Source organism: Leptopilina heterotoma, unplaced genomic scaffold, assembly GCF_015476425.1.
Source record: "Leptopilina heterotoma isolate Lh14 unplaced genomic scaffold, ASM1547642v1 Lhet_609, whole genome shotgun sequence".
Lineage (NCBI taxonomy): Eukaryota > Metazoa > Arthropoda > Insecta > Hymenoptera > Figitidae > Leptopilina > Leptopilina heterotoma.
Genome location: NW_025111141.1, coordinates 32,895 through 54,078, shown reverse-complemented (window position 1 = coordinate 54,078; position 21,184 = coordinate 32,895). Strand labels below are relative to the sequence as shown.

The following is a 21,184-nucleotide window of genomic DNA, read 5'->3' as shown; positions in this document are numbered from 1 at the left end:
CCAAAAAAAATTTAGTTTAACTTCATTAATCTATCTCAAAATACTCTCATTTTATGCCCGCAGGTGAGATCTACAATTTAAAAATAAATTCAACCCAAAAGCTCTTCATGATTTCGAGATATTTATGAAAATGTGATGTTCACACACTGAACTCCACACTTGAACTCCTGAGGTCAAATAACATAAAGATATGTCAAAAAATCGAATTCAAAAAAGTTTGGTATTACAATACTTTTACAATACTTCCTCTATGAGGAAGTAATTAATCACTAGTTATATAAATAATTATTTTCGTAAATTAAAACTCACAACAAAAGGATATCCTGCAGATATCCGAAGATTATCAATGGGATATCCACATCGCCGCTTTGTAGGATATTTTAAGGATATCTCTAGGACGTCCGTATGATATTCCCAGGTTATCCTAAGGATACCTCAAGAATATCCTCAGACTATATAGAGGACATCCGCTTTTGGACAAATTAATTTTTATACCACAATTTTTAACCGATTGACAAAGTTCTTTTTTAATTAATGCTAATAAAATTTTGCATAAAACGTATGTATTTTTAAAAAAAAATTTCCGTTAATTGTTTATTAAATGTTAAATGTTAGAAGTCGTTAAAAAAAATTTGCAAGACGATCCACAGCGAGGAAAGTAGTGATTTTTATTTTTTTTCAATAATGATTTATTTTATATTCCAGGATTTCTGGAAAATCCGTAACAAAAAATCAAAACCACTGCTTTCTCCGCCTTGTATCATCTCGCAATTTTTTTAAATAGCTTCTAACATAAAGATAAACAATTATCAAATGATAAAAATTGCTTCCAAGGCGAGGGAATATTTATTTAGTAAGAATTTGTCGAAAACCCTCGTCAAACATTTCAAATATACAGTTTTTCAAGCCTTGGATTTTCTTGCATTTCTTTAAAATTACTTCTAACATTAAAATTAACAATTAGCAAAAGAAAAAATTGCTTCTGAGGTGCGGACAACAATAATGTTAATATTTTTTTACATTGACTCTGAACGTTCTAGAAATAATCTCAGGGCATTCTAAAGATATTTTTTTATATCCCTAATATATCCTGAGAATATCCTCTAGATATTCCAAAAATATCCTACAAAGCGGCGATTTTGATATCCCATGGATAACCTACGGATATCCTATGATATCATGTGGACTTTCTCGAGATATCCTATATTTATTCAGGGCATCCTGAAGATATCCTCAGGATATCCATTTGTTATGAGGGTAGAAATTAAAATACTATTTTAGAGAAATTTTTATTATATTTTTAGGATATCCTGAGAATGTCCTCTACATACCACAGTGTGTCAAAAAACACGCTTTTGGACAAATTGATTTTTATACCACAATTTTTAACCGATTGACATATTAAATAACAATTACAAGTATAAACTAGAATTTGGGGAAAGTCATATGCTCTAATTTTTCAGACACACAAATAGAAACAGCACTTTAAAATATATCAAAATCATCTGTCAAGTCATTAATTATAGAAAAACAAAATACGACACTTTCTGTTCACGGAATAGCAAATTATTATATATAATAATATATAATATATATACCTATATGTATATATATTAAATTTAATTTTTTTATTATTTTTGTTACATTTATAGTACTCTGTACGAATGAGCATTGCCAGTATATTTTCGAATATATAAATAAATTATTATGTTTGTATAATAGTATTTTAATTTCGAAAGTTATTTTATGTATATCGTGATGATATTCAATGGATATCTTAGGATTAATGCAAGGATATCTTGCGGATAACCTAGGAATATTTTTGAATACCTCGAGACAACGTAGGGATATTTTTTGGATGTCCAGAGGATATATTATGGATATCCTTAGAATCTCCCTGGGATATCCATACCGCCGGGTTTCTAGGATATCCTTATATTATATGTTAAATATCTCTAGGACATCTCTAGGATATCGACGGGATGTTTACATAATATCCTAGGATATCTAATGCTATGAGTTGCTTTATGTGTATCGTGAATATATTCTAAGGATATCTTAGAATTAATGCAAGGATATCCTGTTAATAACCTAGGGATATTCTTGGGATATCCTATGAATGTTCTTAGCATATTTTTTGGATGTCTAGATGATATCTTACGGATATCCTGATGATGTCCCCCTAGGATATCTAATCTGTCGGTCTCTAGGATATCCCTAGGGTATCCACGAGATGTTTCCATAAAATCCTGGGACATCTAGTGATATGAGGGAATGTTTTTATAATTATTTATTTTTTAAAAGTAATATTATAGAATTACAAACATGTCATATTAATTATTATCTGTTTTTGTCTACAAACAAAAAGTGTTGTTTGTAAATTAGTTAATATACAACAGTTTATTTTATTCCAGTTAGCTTCACATAGAAGAAAACAAACAAATGATTAGATTTAAATTTAATTTTTTATAAATATTAAATAACAAAATTTGCACTAATATGGGCTTAAATTGTTCGACCCTGAATTACATGATATTTTAGACTGTAATAATTGGTAGTTCACTTATCTGAAAAGTTACATTTAACGTTTAATGGAATACTGTTGTGAGATGTTAAAAACAAGGATAATTTTTTTTCCAGTGTTACATATCTACTATAGCCTTATGGGATAACATTTTTCGCAACTTATTTGTAACAAGCTAACAAAATATATATTTCATACTTTTATATAAAAAATATATATAAATCTCTACTTATTCACGACAAGAGTGGTTGGTCTGTACATTTTTATAGTATTTTGGGGTAGTACATCTCCTTTTAATGCGCACCCCTGATTCCGATGAAAGTGACTCACAAGAGGGTGAATGAGGGTGCCTCAGTAGCAAACAGTCTAGATATGAATACACTAGGTTTCTAAGTGAAAACTTTACAAATTATATTATTAATAACAACACAATGACAGAAGTAAAAAAGGACGAGGTTTTAAAAATCTTACATACCTACCCATTATGTCGAGTAAGTTTATTTTTTACATTTTTAAAGTATATTATTTCTTAGTACATATACTATCTGCACTTTCGATCAATAAATCTGTGACAAGAAGCAATATAAACAGTAGAACTGTCAATGAATCCTCGCAAATCAATTCACTACTACTTTTGAACATCCATGTAAATGTTTTCATATTAAAAATACTTTATTTTTCCTAAACTACTTTTTTCAAAAAATGCATAAATATTTGTGCTTTCAATAAAAACCAAAATTATTAAATTTACTTTCAATTTTAAATTGGTTTTTGTTAAATGGTGTTTGCAATAATTTTTTCAGACAATAATGTAATATGTTATTAAAATTTATAATAAATTGTTTATTTAATTATTTCACAAACATTTTGCTTCCTGAAATTGATTAGCAAATATATATAAACTCAAATAAAATAACATTTTAGCTCTATATTGTGTCAATATTGTAAGGAAATGTCGCACCGCAATATTAATTGCAATATTGCCACAATATTGACAATATCCGCCCTGAGGCAACTTTGCCTGGCAGTGTTGATGCAATATTGTCAGGCAATTTTGAGGTTTTTAATATTACGAAAAAATATTGTATTAACATTGCAGGATATATTGACATGGGGCGGACATAGTTAATGTCTCAATATTTACGGGCAATATTGAGAAGACTGCCATGCAATCACCGAAAAAAGTATTCTTGTGTTTAAAGGAAAATTCCTCTTAAATTTTATACGTCAATTAAGAAGATTATTCATCATCGGGAAGTATTTCTTCTCTTTTTAAGATGAATAGGTATACTGTCAAGTAGAGAATAATCCTCCTGAAAAAAGAGGACATTTTTTTAATCATATTCTAGAGGAAAACATGCATCAAACAAAGAGGAATCCGCTTGAACCAAGAGTTTTTTTCTGTGATTTTACCCAATGAGCCAAAAAACTTGCATCAAACGTTCAATTTGCTTACCTGGTTAGGTGGTCTAAATTATTGGTCAAATTTATTGCAAATTTGAAGCAAGTAACAAAATATCCTTTTATCCAAAGCTTACAATGTAAACTTGTTGCAAGATTTTAGAGTTTACTTCCTCCAAGATTGGTGAAAATGAAATCTGAAAGTGTCAACTTGCTGCAAGATTGGAATAGGCCTACCGGGCAAGTTTACTGAAAACGAATTTAACTAAGTTTAATTAACTTTTTTTGTGATATGACATATTCTTAATTATGTAAGGACTGAGAACCATAATAGAGATAAAAAAATGTACTGCGTAGCCTTAGGTACCATAGAATTCAACTGCTCATCGTGTCAAGTTTTTCTTTAGAATTTATAATATAATAATTTAATAATTATAATCTTTATTATAAACTTGCATCAAGTTGTCATGGCAATCATGCAGAAGTTTACATTGCAAAACATATTTGTATTACCAATCAATCTTGCAGAAAACTTGCTATGTGAGCTTGTACACCTTGTGGGGTAAGCATGTTGGTTGTAATTTTTCTGGTTGAATAGATAATAACATTTGAGCTAAATATCGTATCAGCAAAATACATGACAATATTCTGACACATTTTTAAAAATTCTTGTTAAAATTTTAATTATCTTTATAAGTAATAAAATTCTTTTCTGAAATTCAATTATTTTCATAACAAGTTGTAAATCCAGATGTTCATTACATGAACATTTTGCTTCCTCTTTACGATCATAAAAAAAATTTGCTTCCTCGTGGAGGAAACATTAACGATAAATATATTTCATTTTTAAATAATTTTTAATACAATTTAACATTTATAAAATAAAGTGCATTCGTCTTAATAGAAAGAATAAAATTTTCTTATACAGTAATATGAATCTAAATAAACAAAAAAATTTTTAGTAAAAAAGTGAATTTTTCAAATTTGATTGTAATTAATTCTATAATTTTCAATAGAATATATACTTTATATACATCAATCGATTCGTCTTGATTTAAAGAATAAGATTTTTGATTTATTTTTCAATAAATAATAACATTTTATTGTACAGCAACATGATTTTTAAGAAAAAATGAATTTTTATTAATAGTCCAAATTTTTTGTCTATAATTGGTTTTAACTTTTAATTCTATAAATTTGAATACAATATATACTTTACATATACCAATCGATCCGTCTTGGTGCAAAGAATAAGATTTTAGAATTAAATGAGTAAGATTTTCTTATACGCCAACATAATTTTGCGGAAAGAACTCATTTTTTGATAAAAATGCGAATTTTTCAGCTTTAATTGTGATTAACTCTGTAAATTCTTATACAATTTATACTTTTTATATACCAATCGATTCGTCTTGATGCAAAGAATAAGATTTTATTATATATTAACTTCAATAACCAACTTAAAAAAATTAAAAAAAAAAAATTTTTTAGAAAAAAGTCAAAAAAAAATTTTTTTTTGAGAATTTTTCTTACACACATCCATACATACATCCATACATACATCCGGACAATTGTTCAGGGTCTTATATAACATAGTCCTATATAGAAGAAAATTTGTTAAAAGGATTTTTAAAAATTTTGTAAATTAAACGACTACAAAGCTTCCTCACGAGGAAGCAAAAAATAATTAAAAATTCTAGAAAATAATAATTAAATTAAAATGATGAAAATAATTTTGAAGAAGTTACAGTAACAATATTCTTATAATATAAAATAATGAAGAAATTAAATGTTTTAATGAAAACATGAAAAAATCTATCACTCCGAGTCTTCGACTCGGAGCAATCGATATCTTCATGTTAACAATATTTTTACAAGTTGTTTAATTTCAAAAAAGTTTGAATTTAAAATTTTTGAAAATCTTAATTCCTGTGGATAAATAATAATAATTAAATGTTTATTTAAAAAAAAGTTATTGATGTTTACGAATAATTTTACAATTAAAAAAATTCGTAAATAAATGTAACAGAACATTTTTGTCAGTAAAATTTTTTGCTTTATTTTCTAAACATTTAAAAAATTTAAATTTCATTTTCAATCAAAATTTGTAATTGACAAATAGAATTTATAAACGTTTTTTTTATTTATTTTTAAAAAACTTTGAATTATATTAAAGCAATTTAGAAATTATGCAGATTATTTCCTTATGAAAATTGAGAATTTACTACAAAAATATTAAGAAACGGGAATACTTATGTATTCGCATTTATCACAGCGATGGATGCCGCGGTGACGGCGCACGGCGCAACAAAAAATTCAAAATCTCCGGTTGTAATTGGAAATACAAATTTTTTTTTTCGGGAATATAAAGATGTAGGTTTAATGTATCCTACATATAAATTTCATTAAAATCCTTGCTCTAGAAAACATAAAAAACACTAATTGTTTATAAAATTGTTATTAAAAATTAAAAATTTTTCAAAATTTTTTTTCACAATTAAGTTTATTTAAAAGAGTGGATATTCAATGACTACCAAAAAAATTGCCATTAATTTCTAGCAAAACAGTAATGAGTTATTAATTTTTTTCTTAAATAATGCAAAAATTTTTTATCATAAAAAAAGGTATAAATATTTAAAATTTTGAAAAACGGTTAAAAGTGTTTTTTTGGTTTGCTGTGAACTACAGATTTTCATAAATGTTTTGACTTTTCCAAAACTATAAAAAAAATGTATTCACGGTTGACGCGTTTTGACTCAACACAAATTTAGTATTGTTTTGATGTTTAATTTTGTTTTTATTGAGATATTGAAGTCAACGTGAAAAAAGTGCTTGGGGGCATTGTAGTGCACGGGGTTGGGGACAATGTAGTGCAATTATACAGAGTACCGTAAATATGTATTATTTAACCATGTTTGCTTTTTGCAAATTTTTGCAGTTTTCTTTTAGTTTTAACTAACACAGGACCAAAGAAATCTCTAGTTTATAGTGCTATCCACGAGATGAGATGATACCATGCAAAGTCTCGATCTCGTCTCGGTTTTTACATGCAAAGTCTCGTCTTGTGGGCATCACTACTAGTTTATAGTTTTTTAAGTTTCTTATGTTCCTAATGTTATATCTAATAAAATAAAATCGTTTATGATATATTCTCTGCTTTTTATTCCACTAAGAAAGTGGTGCACTACATTGCCCCACAAATTTTAGAATGTCGAAAAAAGTGCTTTCAGTTTTTTGGATATAGAAAAGCTCCATCTACATCTACAAAAAAATAATGTACACCATAAATGTAGCTAGAAGCATTGTCTTTCCAACGAGTTCTTAATGATCAAAATTGGTTGAAAATTGCGACCACAGGAGTCTCCGAAAGAAAAGTGCACTACATTACCCCCTTCTACTCTACTTAAGGCAAGAAATAACTTGTATTTTCTGAATTGGTCAATTTTTCATTAGTAAAATATGAACCTACTGATAATAATTAATTAAAAATTATTTATTTAGAAATTGTTTAAACAATTAATTGTTATTTTTCTCATAAAGTGTACTTACTGTTAGAAATTTTGTTCTGCTGTATTGTGCATTTTCTTGTAACTACAACATTCAAATATAAAAAAAATTAAAAATTAATTATTTAAACTTTGTTTAAACAATTTGTTTTGTTAATTTTTCAATTTACTGTACTTTAAACTATAAATTCCTAGCTTTTCTCAATTCAGAAATTTTTTATAACTTTATAACTTAGTTAAAGGCATTTGTGTGTTTTTTGTATCAAATAAGTAGTCGAGTCTGAGCGTTGGATTTGAAATAAAAACTTTGCATCTGCAACGCTTGCAATTACCTAAGTTCTTCCATCAAAAAGTCAGTCGAGACAGAGCCGAACGACTACTCAGGAAGAAAGAGTAAGGAGACCAAACTCTGCTTCTACAAATGTCTGAAAAATATGCACGAAAAGTGCCAGACTCACTGTGTTCTAGTTGATCACCAATTAAGTCGATCATGCGCATTGAACTAAAGTTCAGTGTTGACATAGATGAAAAGTGTGGTTATGTCAAGGTAAATATTACATAGTTTAAACAGTGTTAATTTTAAAAGCAAATTTATTTATTTACAATTGTGATATTATTTAGATTTTCAAAATAATTTAATAATATATTTATGAAAAGGGAAAAATTTTGCGAAAATGGTTAAGAAGAATTGTGTTTACAACTAGAGTATATTTACATACCGTAGAAGGATAGAAGAGACTAATGTTTTTATAGACTCTTTTTCTTTCTTTACATCCTGGCACACAACACGACATTTTTTAAATAAAATAAATAAATAATTATTAAAACGAAATGTATTGTATATAATTATGTATGTATCTCACTAAGACCGGCTAAATGTAAACATTAGACCTTACATCTCACTCGCACAATTTTTACGAGAAACAGAGACACAACACACCCAGGTTAAAATCCCTGTACAGGATCCTTAAAGGATCCTCCCGGGATCCTGTGCAGGATCCCGACCGGAACCCGACCGGAACCCGTACACGTCCTGTACAGGATCCCGTGCAGGAAATTGGAACAGGGTTCCTGTGCAGGTTCCGATGCAGGAACCTTAGCTATCAAAGGTTCCTGTAAAGGTTCCTGTACAGGAACACTTGCAGGATCATGTACAGGAAACTTTTTAATTTTTCTAATTTTTATATGTTAAGCAACATTTGACATACATAGACTTCATATTTCAATATGTTAGGCTCTTGTTGGACAGAAAAATGTATTGCGCATTCGAGAAACTCATAGAAAACTACTGCGCAGAAAACTGTGTAGGAAACTGTGTAGGATCCTTTACGGGTTCCTTACAGGATCCTTTATACTTAAGTACCTGCAGTTTACAAAACTGTAAAGGTTCCTGCACAGGAACCTTTACAAAGTTTCCTGTACATGATCCTGCAAGTGTTCCTGTACAGGAACCTTTACAGAAACCTTTGATAGCTAGGGTTCCTGCATCGGAACCTGCACAGGAACCTTGTCCCAATTTCCTGCACGGGATCCGGTCGGGATCCTGCACAGGATCCCGAGAGGATCCTTTAAGGATCCTGTACGGGGATTTTAACCTGGGCAGCTTATGCGCATGATCAACTTAATTGGAGGTCGACTAGAACGCAGTGAGCCTGGCACTTTTCGTGCATATTTCTCTGAGATTTTTAAAGCGCTTTCTACACAGAGTTCGGTCTCCTTACTCTTCCTTCCTGCGACTACTTAACTACATTCGGCTAAACTCGGTTTATCCTCGGGTCGCAAGCAGCAGCAGACGTCCCCCTACCACATGACGTCACTGTCAGTTAGGTAAGTTTTTCCATCAAATCGGAGGACCGAGCTCACGTACATTTTTGTTGAGCAACTACGCAAAGGACTTTACCTAACTTTTTACTTCATATTTGCATTCGGAAAAACACGCAAGTGCATTTTTTCATATAATTTGTTTAAATAATTAATTTTTTATTTCATAATTAAATACGGCACCATCATTATACCCAGTATGTGAAGTTGAATTGAACAATTTTTTAATTTTTATTAGGGTTCTGAAAGCAAACAGTTTTTCCTTATTTTCTCGTTTCGATATAAATGTCAGTTAACTAAGTTTTTATTTCAAACGGCAGAATAGAGAAACTAAAAATTTATTATTTTACCATCATTTAAACAATTTATAGTTTTTAATTTTTCAATTGAGTGTATAATAGAACCTCGGTTATCCAAGCTTCGATTATCCGAGGCACTAAACATGCTTGGATAATGCGGAATAACTCGAATAAAACGGATGGAGCGACCAAGTCTGGAAAAAAATTTTCACAGAAATCCGAGGTACCACTTCCCCACCCACATTACCTCGGATAATCGAGGTTCTACTGTATTTAGAAAAAACTAGAAATTTCTATCCTTAATTGCACTTAATGAATAAAATGACAACAATACATTGTTTAAATTATTTTTTTATTTTTTATCATCAGTAGATAGGTATTTTACTCATGAAAAATTGCACAATTGAGGCTCCGGCCCAGGCAGAAAAGTTGGAGATGTGCCAGCACTAACGACCGGCATGGTACCGAACCGGTTGTAAAGTCGGACTTATGCCGGTACCGGCAAAAAGGTACCGGGCCGGATATGAAATAAATACCGGCCCAGTATCGGCCCGGTGGTAAATGTGGATTTGTACCGGTACTGGTAGTGTGTACCGGGCCGGTTGATAAAAAATGTCTGGCCCAGCACCGGCCCGGTACTATAATTTACTTCTGTTTTTATACCGCCGAAGAAGATTTGCCGGTGATAATTTTTTTACCGGCCCAGCACCGGCCCGATACTATAATTTAGTTCTGTTTTTATACCGCCAAAGTCCGTCAATCATTAATAGACTAGTATATTACTTTGAGACGGGACACAAAATCATTGAATGGATAACATTCTTTGAGTCACAATCAATGATGAGTTGCTTGCTAAAATTTAGAAAACTGTCATCAATATATAAAACTCGTTCACTCAAATTTAGAAAACTGTCTATTAAATTTCCTATGACTATCAAAAGCATTCAAAAAATTCAACTTCTTTCAGAATTATCCCTAATTTTAGACACTATTTGGTACAGAATGAACACATTTTTTTCGTTGCACAGTTCCGATATTTTATTTACACTCTTAGACGCTTTAGACCAACACATTTTCGCACTTATAATAACTACACGTAGAAACGCACACTTATAACACTTTAAGTTTAGAAGCAAACTGTTCTTATATACCAAATAACAAAATTTTTCACAACTTGTGAGAAATGATTTTGCACTAATAACTACTTTTTAATTAGCGAGAAATATAAAAGAAAATATATTTTCATCGAGGTCAATTTCTAGACGCAATTCAACTGCAAATTATTAGATAAGTTAAATATTCACATTACACATAATAGTATATAGGGATATGTATAGCAGACAGCAAAAACACATGGACTATAGAGAAACCGGAAGAAATGCGCATCGGTACACTGCGCAACAATGCGCTAGTGAAGAGCGCCGATTTAGAATACGAGTCAACTAACGTTTCACAAACTTTCACTAATGATTCGTAAACATTCAAACAGCCATTGATAACAATTCAGCATTAAATCTAAAACAATTGGTCACATACTGGCATTCTACACGGAAAGAAAAAGTCCGTCAACCATTAATGGATTAGTATATTACTTTGAGACGGGACTCTTTTTCCGTTGATGGTTACTTAACTTTACTTAACGATTGAAAACGAGTCATGGATTGATTAGAATGCCAGTGTGTGACCAATTGTTTTAGATTTAATGCTGAATTGTTATCAATGGCTGTTTGAATGTTTACGAATCATTAGTGAAAGTTTGTGAAACGTTAGTTGACTCGTATTCTAAATTGGCGCTCTTCACTAGCGCATTGTTGCGCAGTGTACCGATGCGCATTTCTTCCGGTTTCTCTATAGTCCATGTGTTTTTGCTGTCTGCTATACATATCCCTATATACTATTATGTGTAATGTGAATATTTAACTTAACTAATAATTTGCAGTTGAATTGCGTCTAGAAATTGACCTCGATAAAAATATATTTTCTTTTATATTTCTCGCTAATTAAAAAGTAGTTATTAGTGCAAAATCATTTCTCACAAGTTGTGAAAAATTTTTTTATTTGGTATATAAGAACAGTTCGCTTCTAAACTTAAAATGTTATAAGTGTGCGTTTCTACGTGTAGTTATTATAAGTGCGAAAATGTGTTGGTCTAAAGCGTCTAAGAGTGTAAATAAAATATCGGAACTGTGCAACGAAAAAAATGTGTTCATTCTGTACCAAATAGTGTCTAAAATTAGGGATAATTCTGAAAGAAGTTGAATTTTTTGAATGCTTTTGATAGTCATAGAAAATTTAATAGACAGTTTTCTAAATTTTAGTGAACGAGTTTTATATATTGATGACAGTTTTCTAAATTTTAGCAAGCAACTCGTCACTGATTGTGACTCAAAGTATGTTATGCATTTAATGATTTTATGTCCCGTCTCAAAGTAATATACTAGTCTATTAATGATTGACGGACTTTTTCTTTCCGTGTAATCAATCCATGACTCGTTTTCAATCGTTAAGTAAAGTTAAGTAACCATCAACGGAAAAAGAGTCCCGTCTCAAAGTAATATACTAATCCATTAATGGTTGACGGACTTTTTCTTTCCGTGTATATTAATACCGAGTAGGTTGCTTATTGGTCCCGGCCCGGTATTTAGCCGGTGAATAGGGCGGTTATTATTATTTATAATTACTATTTTTATTTATTTATTTTTAATGATTTAAATTAAATTAAAATAAATTAGAAAATACAAATACTGGCCCGGTACCGCACCGGTTGAATATTAGTGCCGGCCCGGTACTGTGTCAGATATTCATCAGTGCCGGCCCGGTACGGTTGCCGGATACCTACCGAAGTTATCATCCGGCAATTTACCGGTACTGCGCCGGTGGAATGAACAGATTTATGCCGGTACTGGACCAGTACCTAGCCGGTTGTGCAGCCGGTAATAAACCGGCACTAAATGCCTTCCAACAATAACCGGGCCAGTACCGCCCCGGTGGACAATTCGGTACCGGCCCGGTACGTATGCCGGATACCTGCCGCAGTTATCATCCGGCAATTTGCCGGTACCGAGACGGTAAAAATTACGGTCTTATGCCGGTACCGCCCCGGCACTTATAATTTGCCGTTTGTACCGGGCCGGTACCATCCCGGTCGTCAATTTCTACCTGGGGGATCTTAAAAGGGCACTTTTACCATTTAAAATCCTTGCTGAAAGTGCCCATGCGGAGCCTCAATTGAGAAAAAATTTAAATTTTCTAGTCTGAATTATAGTTTATAAAAAAATAACAACAATTAATTGTTTAAATAATTTAATTAATTGTTATACTTTTTTCATAAGTCAGAAACACTCAAACATTATTTTTATAGGTTTTTTGATTAATTTTCTTAATTAATAAAGATAATAAAAAATATTTTTTACGATTTTATGATTTTTTTAGTACTTATTGTTATTAAAAAAATGTTTAAAAGCAAAAATTCAAGAGAATTTTTGAGATCGATAAAGAATTTAGTTTCGAAGATTTAGAATAAAAGAAAAATTGTTTTGGTAAAAAATTGTGACCTGTAGAGTTATTTGAAACAAAAAAGTACATTTTTGTCCTACATGCGCGATAAACTCGACTTTCCGTGCATGCATAGCGGGCGGAAAGTAAGCTTTTGCCGCCCGACTAAAAACAGCGGGCGGAAAAATGACTTTTCGGCCCGCTGCTTTAGCAGTATTAAATAAATACTACTGATTATTATATTATCACTTTCTATTACTTCAAATCAAAACGGAGTCAATTTTTAAGTAAAATTTTATTGTTAAATTTATCAAAAATATTCGGACTCGCCTTAGGCTTAATAAAAATGTTTCATACGCATTTAATAATTAGTGCATATTCATTTTTGAATTTACGGTTGCGTCTTGTTTATCGCGCATTTGGACAAAAAATATCGTGTGCAACTCGGTCAGGAATTGACAACTTTCCGCCCTTGCCACACAATATTCTATTTTTGCCACTGAGCAACGCTACTTGTTCATATGATACTTATTAAAATGAAAATTAAAATTTTCAAGTCAAATTTGGTGCTTTTTCTTTAGGAAGAATAGAGCTTTAAATATATATTGAACCCAAGTCGTGTCAAAAAATTCCTATTTCTTAAAAAATACATAAATTATTGTTAAAAATCACGAATTTTTAAAACATTATAAAACTGCCTGAAAATTGTTACACGAGGGCTTTCGGGGTCGCTGATTACTAATATGAGGTCAGTTTTTAAAAATTCAAAATGTCGGATCCAATATATGGTGGACAATAAAATTAAAAATTAATCGGATTGTCATAAAAGTTTTTAATGTAAGGTTTTTGGGGTCCCTGATTACTTATATAAGACGACGTTTATGCAGGCGAGGATTCACTTTAAAAAAGAATTCACGCACTTCTTGCAAAACCCCAAAGGTGGTATGGAATAATGTTATATATAATAAGAAAAATTCTCTACAAATTTTATATAAAGAATAAATTTCTTATTAGCAAGCCTTTTGGTTTTTACAATTATCCAATTGATCTTAGATTTCTAATCCGCATAAACTCTTGAATAGTAAGTATAAAAAAGATTTGATAATATTTAAAAAAATAAATTATCATAATGATTGCACTATTTTAAATGCCTATCACCGATTTCGTAATTAGCGACCTTGACACAGCCCCACAAAAAAATAAAAGTACCATGTGCGGCAGACCACAGTACCCTATCCAAATGTATTTTGGTGCGCTGAACACGACCCGGGTCCCAAAATTGCCCATCACGTCAGAATTTTGAGAAAATTGGGGGTAAACAGTCCAAAAAACGTGTTTTTGAGGGTTTTCAATATGTTCTTTCTTTTTAACCTGACTTGCTAGAGAGTTCCACAAGGTCTTAAATCAAAGCTTGAAATGTGCACTTTTAAACCTATATGCAATAGACAACAACAAAATTAAGAATTTTGAAAAAAGTGGGGGTAAAGGCCCAAAAACGTGTTTTTGAGGGTATTCAACATTTTTTTTCTCTGACCTGGCGTTTTTTCGTGTCTTTCCTCCCACTTTTCTTAAAATTCTGACGTGATGGTCAATTTTAGGATCAAAGATCGTGTTCAGTGCGGACTAAACTGAAACTAAATTGTTTCATTAGAAACAATTCAGATATCAAAAATAACAAAAACAATTTTTTGGGGGTTTGTACCACCCCCACTTTTTTTAAAATCCTTGGTTTTTTTGTCTTTTGCATATAAATTTAAAAATTCACGTTTCAAGCTTTAATTTAAGACCTTGTTGAAGTTTCTAGCACGTCAGGTTAAAGAGATAAAAAATGTTGAAAACACTCAAAAACACGTTTTTTGGACTCTTTTCCCCCACTTTTCTCAAAATCCTGACGTGATAGTCAATTTTGGGACCCATATGCAAAAATTTACCGTTTCTCAGTAAATATAAAATATTATGACATTAAATTGGAAAACTCATTTTTTATATGTATTTATGATAAAAAATATTTATCCTATAGGATGAATATTTTATTTGTTGTAATTATTAAAAAAAATATATTGTTAGAAAGTTAAATATGAGCAGTTTCTACCAGATCAAACTGAAACAACCTTTTCTTGAAAACAACAAAACGAATTTCTTTCCATTTGTGAAACTTAATTTCAATAAAAACACGTGTCGTCTAAAATTGTTTGAAAAATAATATATTTCACAGAAAACGATAATTTCACTTACATATACATATATATGGGGCAAAATTTCTCAAGTGTACCAATGTCAAAATTGCAAGTTGTTGGATCGGGCTAATATTTTCACAGTATTTAGTACTATGTATGAGTACTTCAACCACCAAGTATTATGAAATTTTATAAAAAATTGTAGAGGGAGGAGGGGGTTGAAGATTTTGGATAAGTATGAACAGTGAGTTTTCTAAAAAATCGTAGCTTCTATATAACAAAATAAAAAAAATTTGACCAATATGTTTTTGGTGGGTTTTTCCACGCTCCTTCAAATGGTGAAATTTTTTTTAAAAAAATTCAAAATTTAACCCTTTTTTGAAAATTAAAAATTTTGTTGATATTTTTTTCAAGAAGGACCCTTTTTTCTTTTTTTTGTACCAAAAGAAAGCTTAAGATGTGTACTTTCAATAACTAAAACGAAAAAAATGCCTTTTTTTTGTTCTTGAATTATTAATTAATTAATTAATAAAAATTGAAATATTTTACAACAAAATAAAGTTAACGCAATTCTGAATTTAGTACTGTAAAGCACTACAAAATCCGCATCCAACGAGTCCAATATGAAGTATTTTGGATAAATTGACGTTTTATAAATAAATATTAATAAAAATTCCTAATAAATTAATTACAAAATAATTTAATAATAATAAATACTATTAAAATAATAAAAAAATTATTGATGTAAAAAAGAAATCATCTTTTCTCACATCAAAAATGTAAAAAATAAAAAAAATATTCTTTAGAAATGTGAAATAATATTTTGGTACAAAAAAAAGAAAAAAAGGGTCCTTCTTGAAAAAAAAATCAAAAATTTTTTAATTTTCAAAAAAAGGGTTAAATTTTGAATTTAAAAAAAAAATTTTCACCATTTGAAAGAGCGTGAAAAAACCTACCAAAAACATACAGGCCAAAATTTTTTTTACTTTATAATATAGAAGCTACGATTTTTTAGAAAACTCACTGTTCATACTTATCCAAAATGTTCAACTCTCTCCTCCCTCTACAATTTTTTTATAAAATTTCATAATACTTGGTGGTTGAAGTACTCATAAAGTACTAAATACTGTAAAAATATTAGCCCGATCCAACAACTTGCAATTTTGAAATTGGTACACTTGAGAAATTTTGCCCCATATATAGTCTGTCTGAATTGAAATGAAATCAACCTATAACTTATATTTCAACATCCTAGTGTAAAACATTTAAATAATTTATTATTTGATTTTGTTGACACATTATTATATTCAAACAAGGTGAAACTAAATAAAAATAATAAATTACAATTATTATCTTTTTAGAAATGTGACATGAGTGATGAAATGAAGCAAGAAGTAATGGAATTGTGTGTAACAGCTGCTGAGAAATATGCAGATAACTATGAAAGTGTTTCTCGCATGATTAAAGAGACGATGGATAAACGATTTGGAGCTTCTTGGCATACCGTCGTCGGTGAAGGTTATGGATTTGAAATAACTTATCAACTCAAACACCTTTTATATATGTACTGCGCTGGAAATTTAGCAATTTGTATATGGAAATCTGCATAATTTAAATCTTAAAATTACACAAACTGCACAATTCTACCTCGATATTTATATTTTAAAATATTTAAAAATTAATTTTTAAATTTTGGAATAAATGGTTAAAAATTTTAATAAACAAATACAAAGTTAGTTATTTTAAAAATATCCTGAACTTCAATCAACCTTATTTACCCTATCTCTATATCAGAATTAATAATTTATTTTTGGTTAGGTAAAAATGGTCAGTACAAACGGTACATTAGTCAACATGAAAACATCTGCAGGACATGTCTGTGTCTAATGGGTAAGATAAAAAGTAAGAAAAAATTTTGTTTAAAGAATTCATTTTTAAATTGTCAGTATGAGTTTTCGAGACATAATGTTAGAGCTTTTAATAATTCGTCTAGATGTAGAGTGGTGAACGGTTGTATCTCATTCCATCGTTTTTTAACACAATCAATAATAAGAGACATCGATACGACGTCCAATGAAATTATAGTAAAATTATCTTGTATAACAACCTTATCTACTTTTTCCTTAAAAGTCCAACTGTCTTATATGCAAATCTGTTTTGCCTACAATATTCTTTAAAAATTTTTTAATGAGGCTGGAGTCCCATGACAGCGTTTTTCGTTGCGTTTTGTAACTAGGCCATGAGTGTGAGAGAGATGGAGGTATATTTTTGCTCTATTTGCACTCATTGCCTAGTTACAAAACGCAAAACGCTACAGGCCAACGCAGAATAGATCTGTATCCGGAACCGCAATCGTAACCGTAAGCGTAAGAATGAGTTAGAGAAGGATAAACAATATACCTATCCTTCTCTAACTCATTCTTACGGTTAGGCTTACGATTACGGTTCCGGTTACAGATCTATTCTGCGTTAGCCTTACCATGGGACTCCAGCCTGAATCTGGATAGGTTATATAAAGGTGAGTTTACAAAGGAAGTAATGGCTGGACAATTAATTTTGTGTAGTTTAGATAGAATACAAAATTTTGAAGCCAAACCACTGTTACATTTCAAAAATCTTTTTGAATTTTCACTTATACCCACATAGCACAATCATTTTCTGAAAATTTGCGGCAAGTTTTCAAAGCCAAATTCGAAAACTTGCCTGGCAAATTTGCAGCAAACTTGCGGTAAATACCAAAATGTCCGTTTGGTGGCAAGTTTGCAGAGCAAATTTGCAGAAAATTTGCATGGCAAAGTAAATGTTAAATGCATGCGCAGTAGTTTTCTATGACATCTAGAGCTGCGCACTACATTTATGTCACCTTCCCTGTCAGGGAAGGCAACGTTTATCAAAATACATACATTTTGAATACAAAAAGATTTTTTTTGAAATTTTTAGGTTTTTTGAAAGTTTGCTGCAAATTTTCCTCAAGTTTGCTACAAAATTATCTGCAAGTTTGCCACGCAAGTTTTCTGCAAACTTGCCACCAAACGGACATTTTGGTATTTACCGCAAGTTTGCTGCAAATTTGCCAGGCAAGTTTTCAAATTTGGCTTTGGAAACTTGCCGCAAATTTGGAGAAAATTATTGTGCTATGTGGGTACGTTGATTCAGAAACCAAGAATCTATCAGACTATTTAAGGCATCCTGAACCTCAGCAGTTAGGTTTGTTTTGAGTTTTTTATAAGTGTTAATATCATTCAATAAATTATAAGCTTTTTCATCATAATCATGTTTTTCTAAAATGACTGTCTTATTACTTTTGTCAGCATTGACTATTATAAAATTTGGGTTATTTTTGATGAATTTTTTTGTTTCAATTATTTTCTTATTTTATTTTAATTCTTCAAACGTTTTAGTTGATTATTTTAAATGCCAGTTTTGTATCCAATAAACAACATTATTTCTAATATTATCTTTAATATCTAATGGAAATTTAAAAATACTATTTTCAATGTTTGCAATTATTTTTGGAGTTGGTAAGGTTTTTTTGTTAAACAAAATTGCAAACTTTCCACCAAGACTCAAGATTTCTTTTACTCAATTTTGATTTTAACAAAGTTAAAATTTTAGAAAGTGAACAAAATGAAAATAAAAGCCGATTAATAGAGTTAATTTATATCATAAAAAACAAAAATCCAATAAATTTTAAAAGTGATATTGAAAATATAAATAAAATTTACTAAGGTAAATCACAAGAGTTTCGCAAGCGATATTGTCCTGATTATTGTTGGTCTGCCATTTGCTCCTGGATATTAATTCGTTGAGATATTCCTTACTCCATCTCGTCCAAAAGTGTTGGCGCATTTGTTGTGCAAGTTGCCAGCAGTTCAATCTGTGAGCATGTAATTGTCGCAAATCCTCCGAAGGTAAGATAGTCATCGAGCTACCAATGAGGAAGTGAGCTGGAGTCAATGGGAGCAGGTCATTGGGATCAGATGAAAGCGGGGTGAGAGGGCGAGAGTTTAGGATAGCCTCCACTTTTACAACATAGGTATGCAACTGTTCGTATGTTAAAAGAGTATTACCTGCAATTTTTGTAAAAGGATATTTGAAATATTTGACTGCTGCTTCCCATAAGCCGCCAAAATGCGGAGCACGTGGGAGAATAAAACGCCAAGTTACCGCTTGTTCTAATAAGTAATTTTGAACTTTTTCTTCTTGTATTGTGGAAGATAACTGTTTCATTAAACCTTTTTATTCGTTATTTGTACCTATAAAATTTGTTGCGTTATCATAATTTATTGATTGTGATAACCCGCGACGTGCAAAGAATCGTTTAAGACAAGCTAGAAAGGCTTCAGTTGATAAATCACTGGCACGTTCCAAGTAAACTGCCTTTGTAGCAAAACATTCAAAAACAGATACTTATGTTTTAACCTTTGTTCTGTTTCGATGTCGATGTTCCTTTACAAAAAAGGACCACAAAAATCGACGCCTACATTCAGAAATGGTTTAACCAATGAAAGTCGAGTTTTTGGTAAATTACCCATCATATATTTAATTTCTCGAGGTTTCACACGGAAACATGTAATACATTTACAAACAGTTTGACGAGACACATTTCTACCATCTATTGGCCAATAATTTTCCCGAACTCCGTAAAGAGTTGCATTTGTACCTGCATGAGATATTTTAATGTGTTCATTTTGAATAACTAATTTTGTAACATGATGTCCTTTTGGTAAGACAATAGGATGTTTTTGAGATTCGGGAAATTCGGCACGGTCTAATCTTCCTCCTACCCTTAACAATCCTTCTTCTTGAAAAGGATTCAAATTAAGTAAACTACTTTTCGAATCAACGCATTCATTTTTTGATATTGCTAAAATTTCTTTGGAAAAGGCTTGAGCCTGTACTAATTTTAATACAACCTTTAAAGCCTCATGAAGTTCGTCATTTGAAAGAGAATTGTTTTTTCTTAACCTTTGATCACTGATTTTTAAATTATTAATAAATCTTAAACAATACGCAAAAATTCTTTGCAATTTTTTCAAATTACTATATCTTTTGAGAAGATCAATTGAACCTTTGAAAGTCATTACTAACGCGGTTGTTTTTGTTCGCTTTTCTAATATTTCTTGACCTTTGAATTCGAATTTTGAACAAATTTCTTCATTTTCCTTGAGCCATTGAGGATCGTAAACCCACAAATCATTTTCGAGAAACTCATTAGGAAACTGACCGCGTGAAAGGCAGTCAGCTGGATTGTCCTGTCTGGTAACATGCCTCCAATCAGTAGATCAAGAATTAGACTGTATTTCTGAAATTCGGTTAGCAACAAAGGTTAATAACTTATAAGGATCAGTGTTTATCCAATTCAATGTAATACTTGAATCGGACCAGAATGTTGATTTAGAAATTTTCATTTTAAGAGCACGAACTGTGCTTTTATATAATTGAATTAATAACACAGCTGAACATAACTCTAACCGAGGTAAAGATATTATTTTCAGAGGCGCAACACAAGATTTTGAACAAATGAGTTCACAATGAATTTTACCTGCACTGTGAATTGAAAGCAGGTATAAGCACGCTCTAAAGACCTTTTCGCTTGCGTCACAAAAGCCATGAATTTGAAATTCAATAGATGATTCAAGAATTAAACAACGCTGAAAGCGTAAATTATTAATCAAAGGTAATTGATTCTTATAAACCAACCATTTTTCTAAAATTTCATTCGGAACTACATCGTCCCATCCCAATTATTGTTTCCAAAGATCTTGGATTAACATTTTTCTAATAACAATAACTGGACCTACTAACCCTGTTGGATCAAAAAGTTTTGCACATTTTGAGACAATTGATATTTCAGTGTCGCATTCGTTTGAATCTAACGATTTTACCGAATAAAAAATAGAATCGGAACGAGGATCCCAGTTAATTCCCAAAGCCTTAACTGAGTCTATATTATCTAAT

General features: G+C 30.7%; 1 protein-coding gene across 1 annotated transcript; it reads left to right on the top strand.

The window, feature by feature from the left end:
- Positions 1–2,874: 2,874 nt before the first annotated feature.
- On the top strand, positions 2,875–16,901 carry LOC122509572 (dynein axonemal light chain 4). The gene is made up of 2 exons (XM_043623739.1): positions 2,875–3,015; positions 16,585–16,901. Exons 1-2 carry the CDS (start codon positions 2,956–2,958, stop codon positions 16,831–16,833), a joined length of 309 nt encoding a protein of 102 aa, XP_043479674.1. The 5' UTR covers positions 2,875–2,955; the 3' UTR covers positions 16,834–16,901.
- Positions 16,902–21,184: the final 4,283 nt, after the last annotated feature.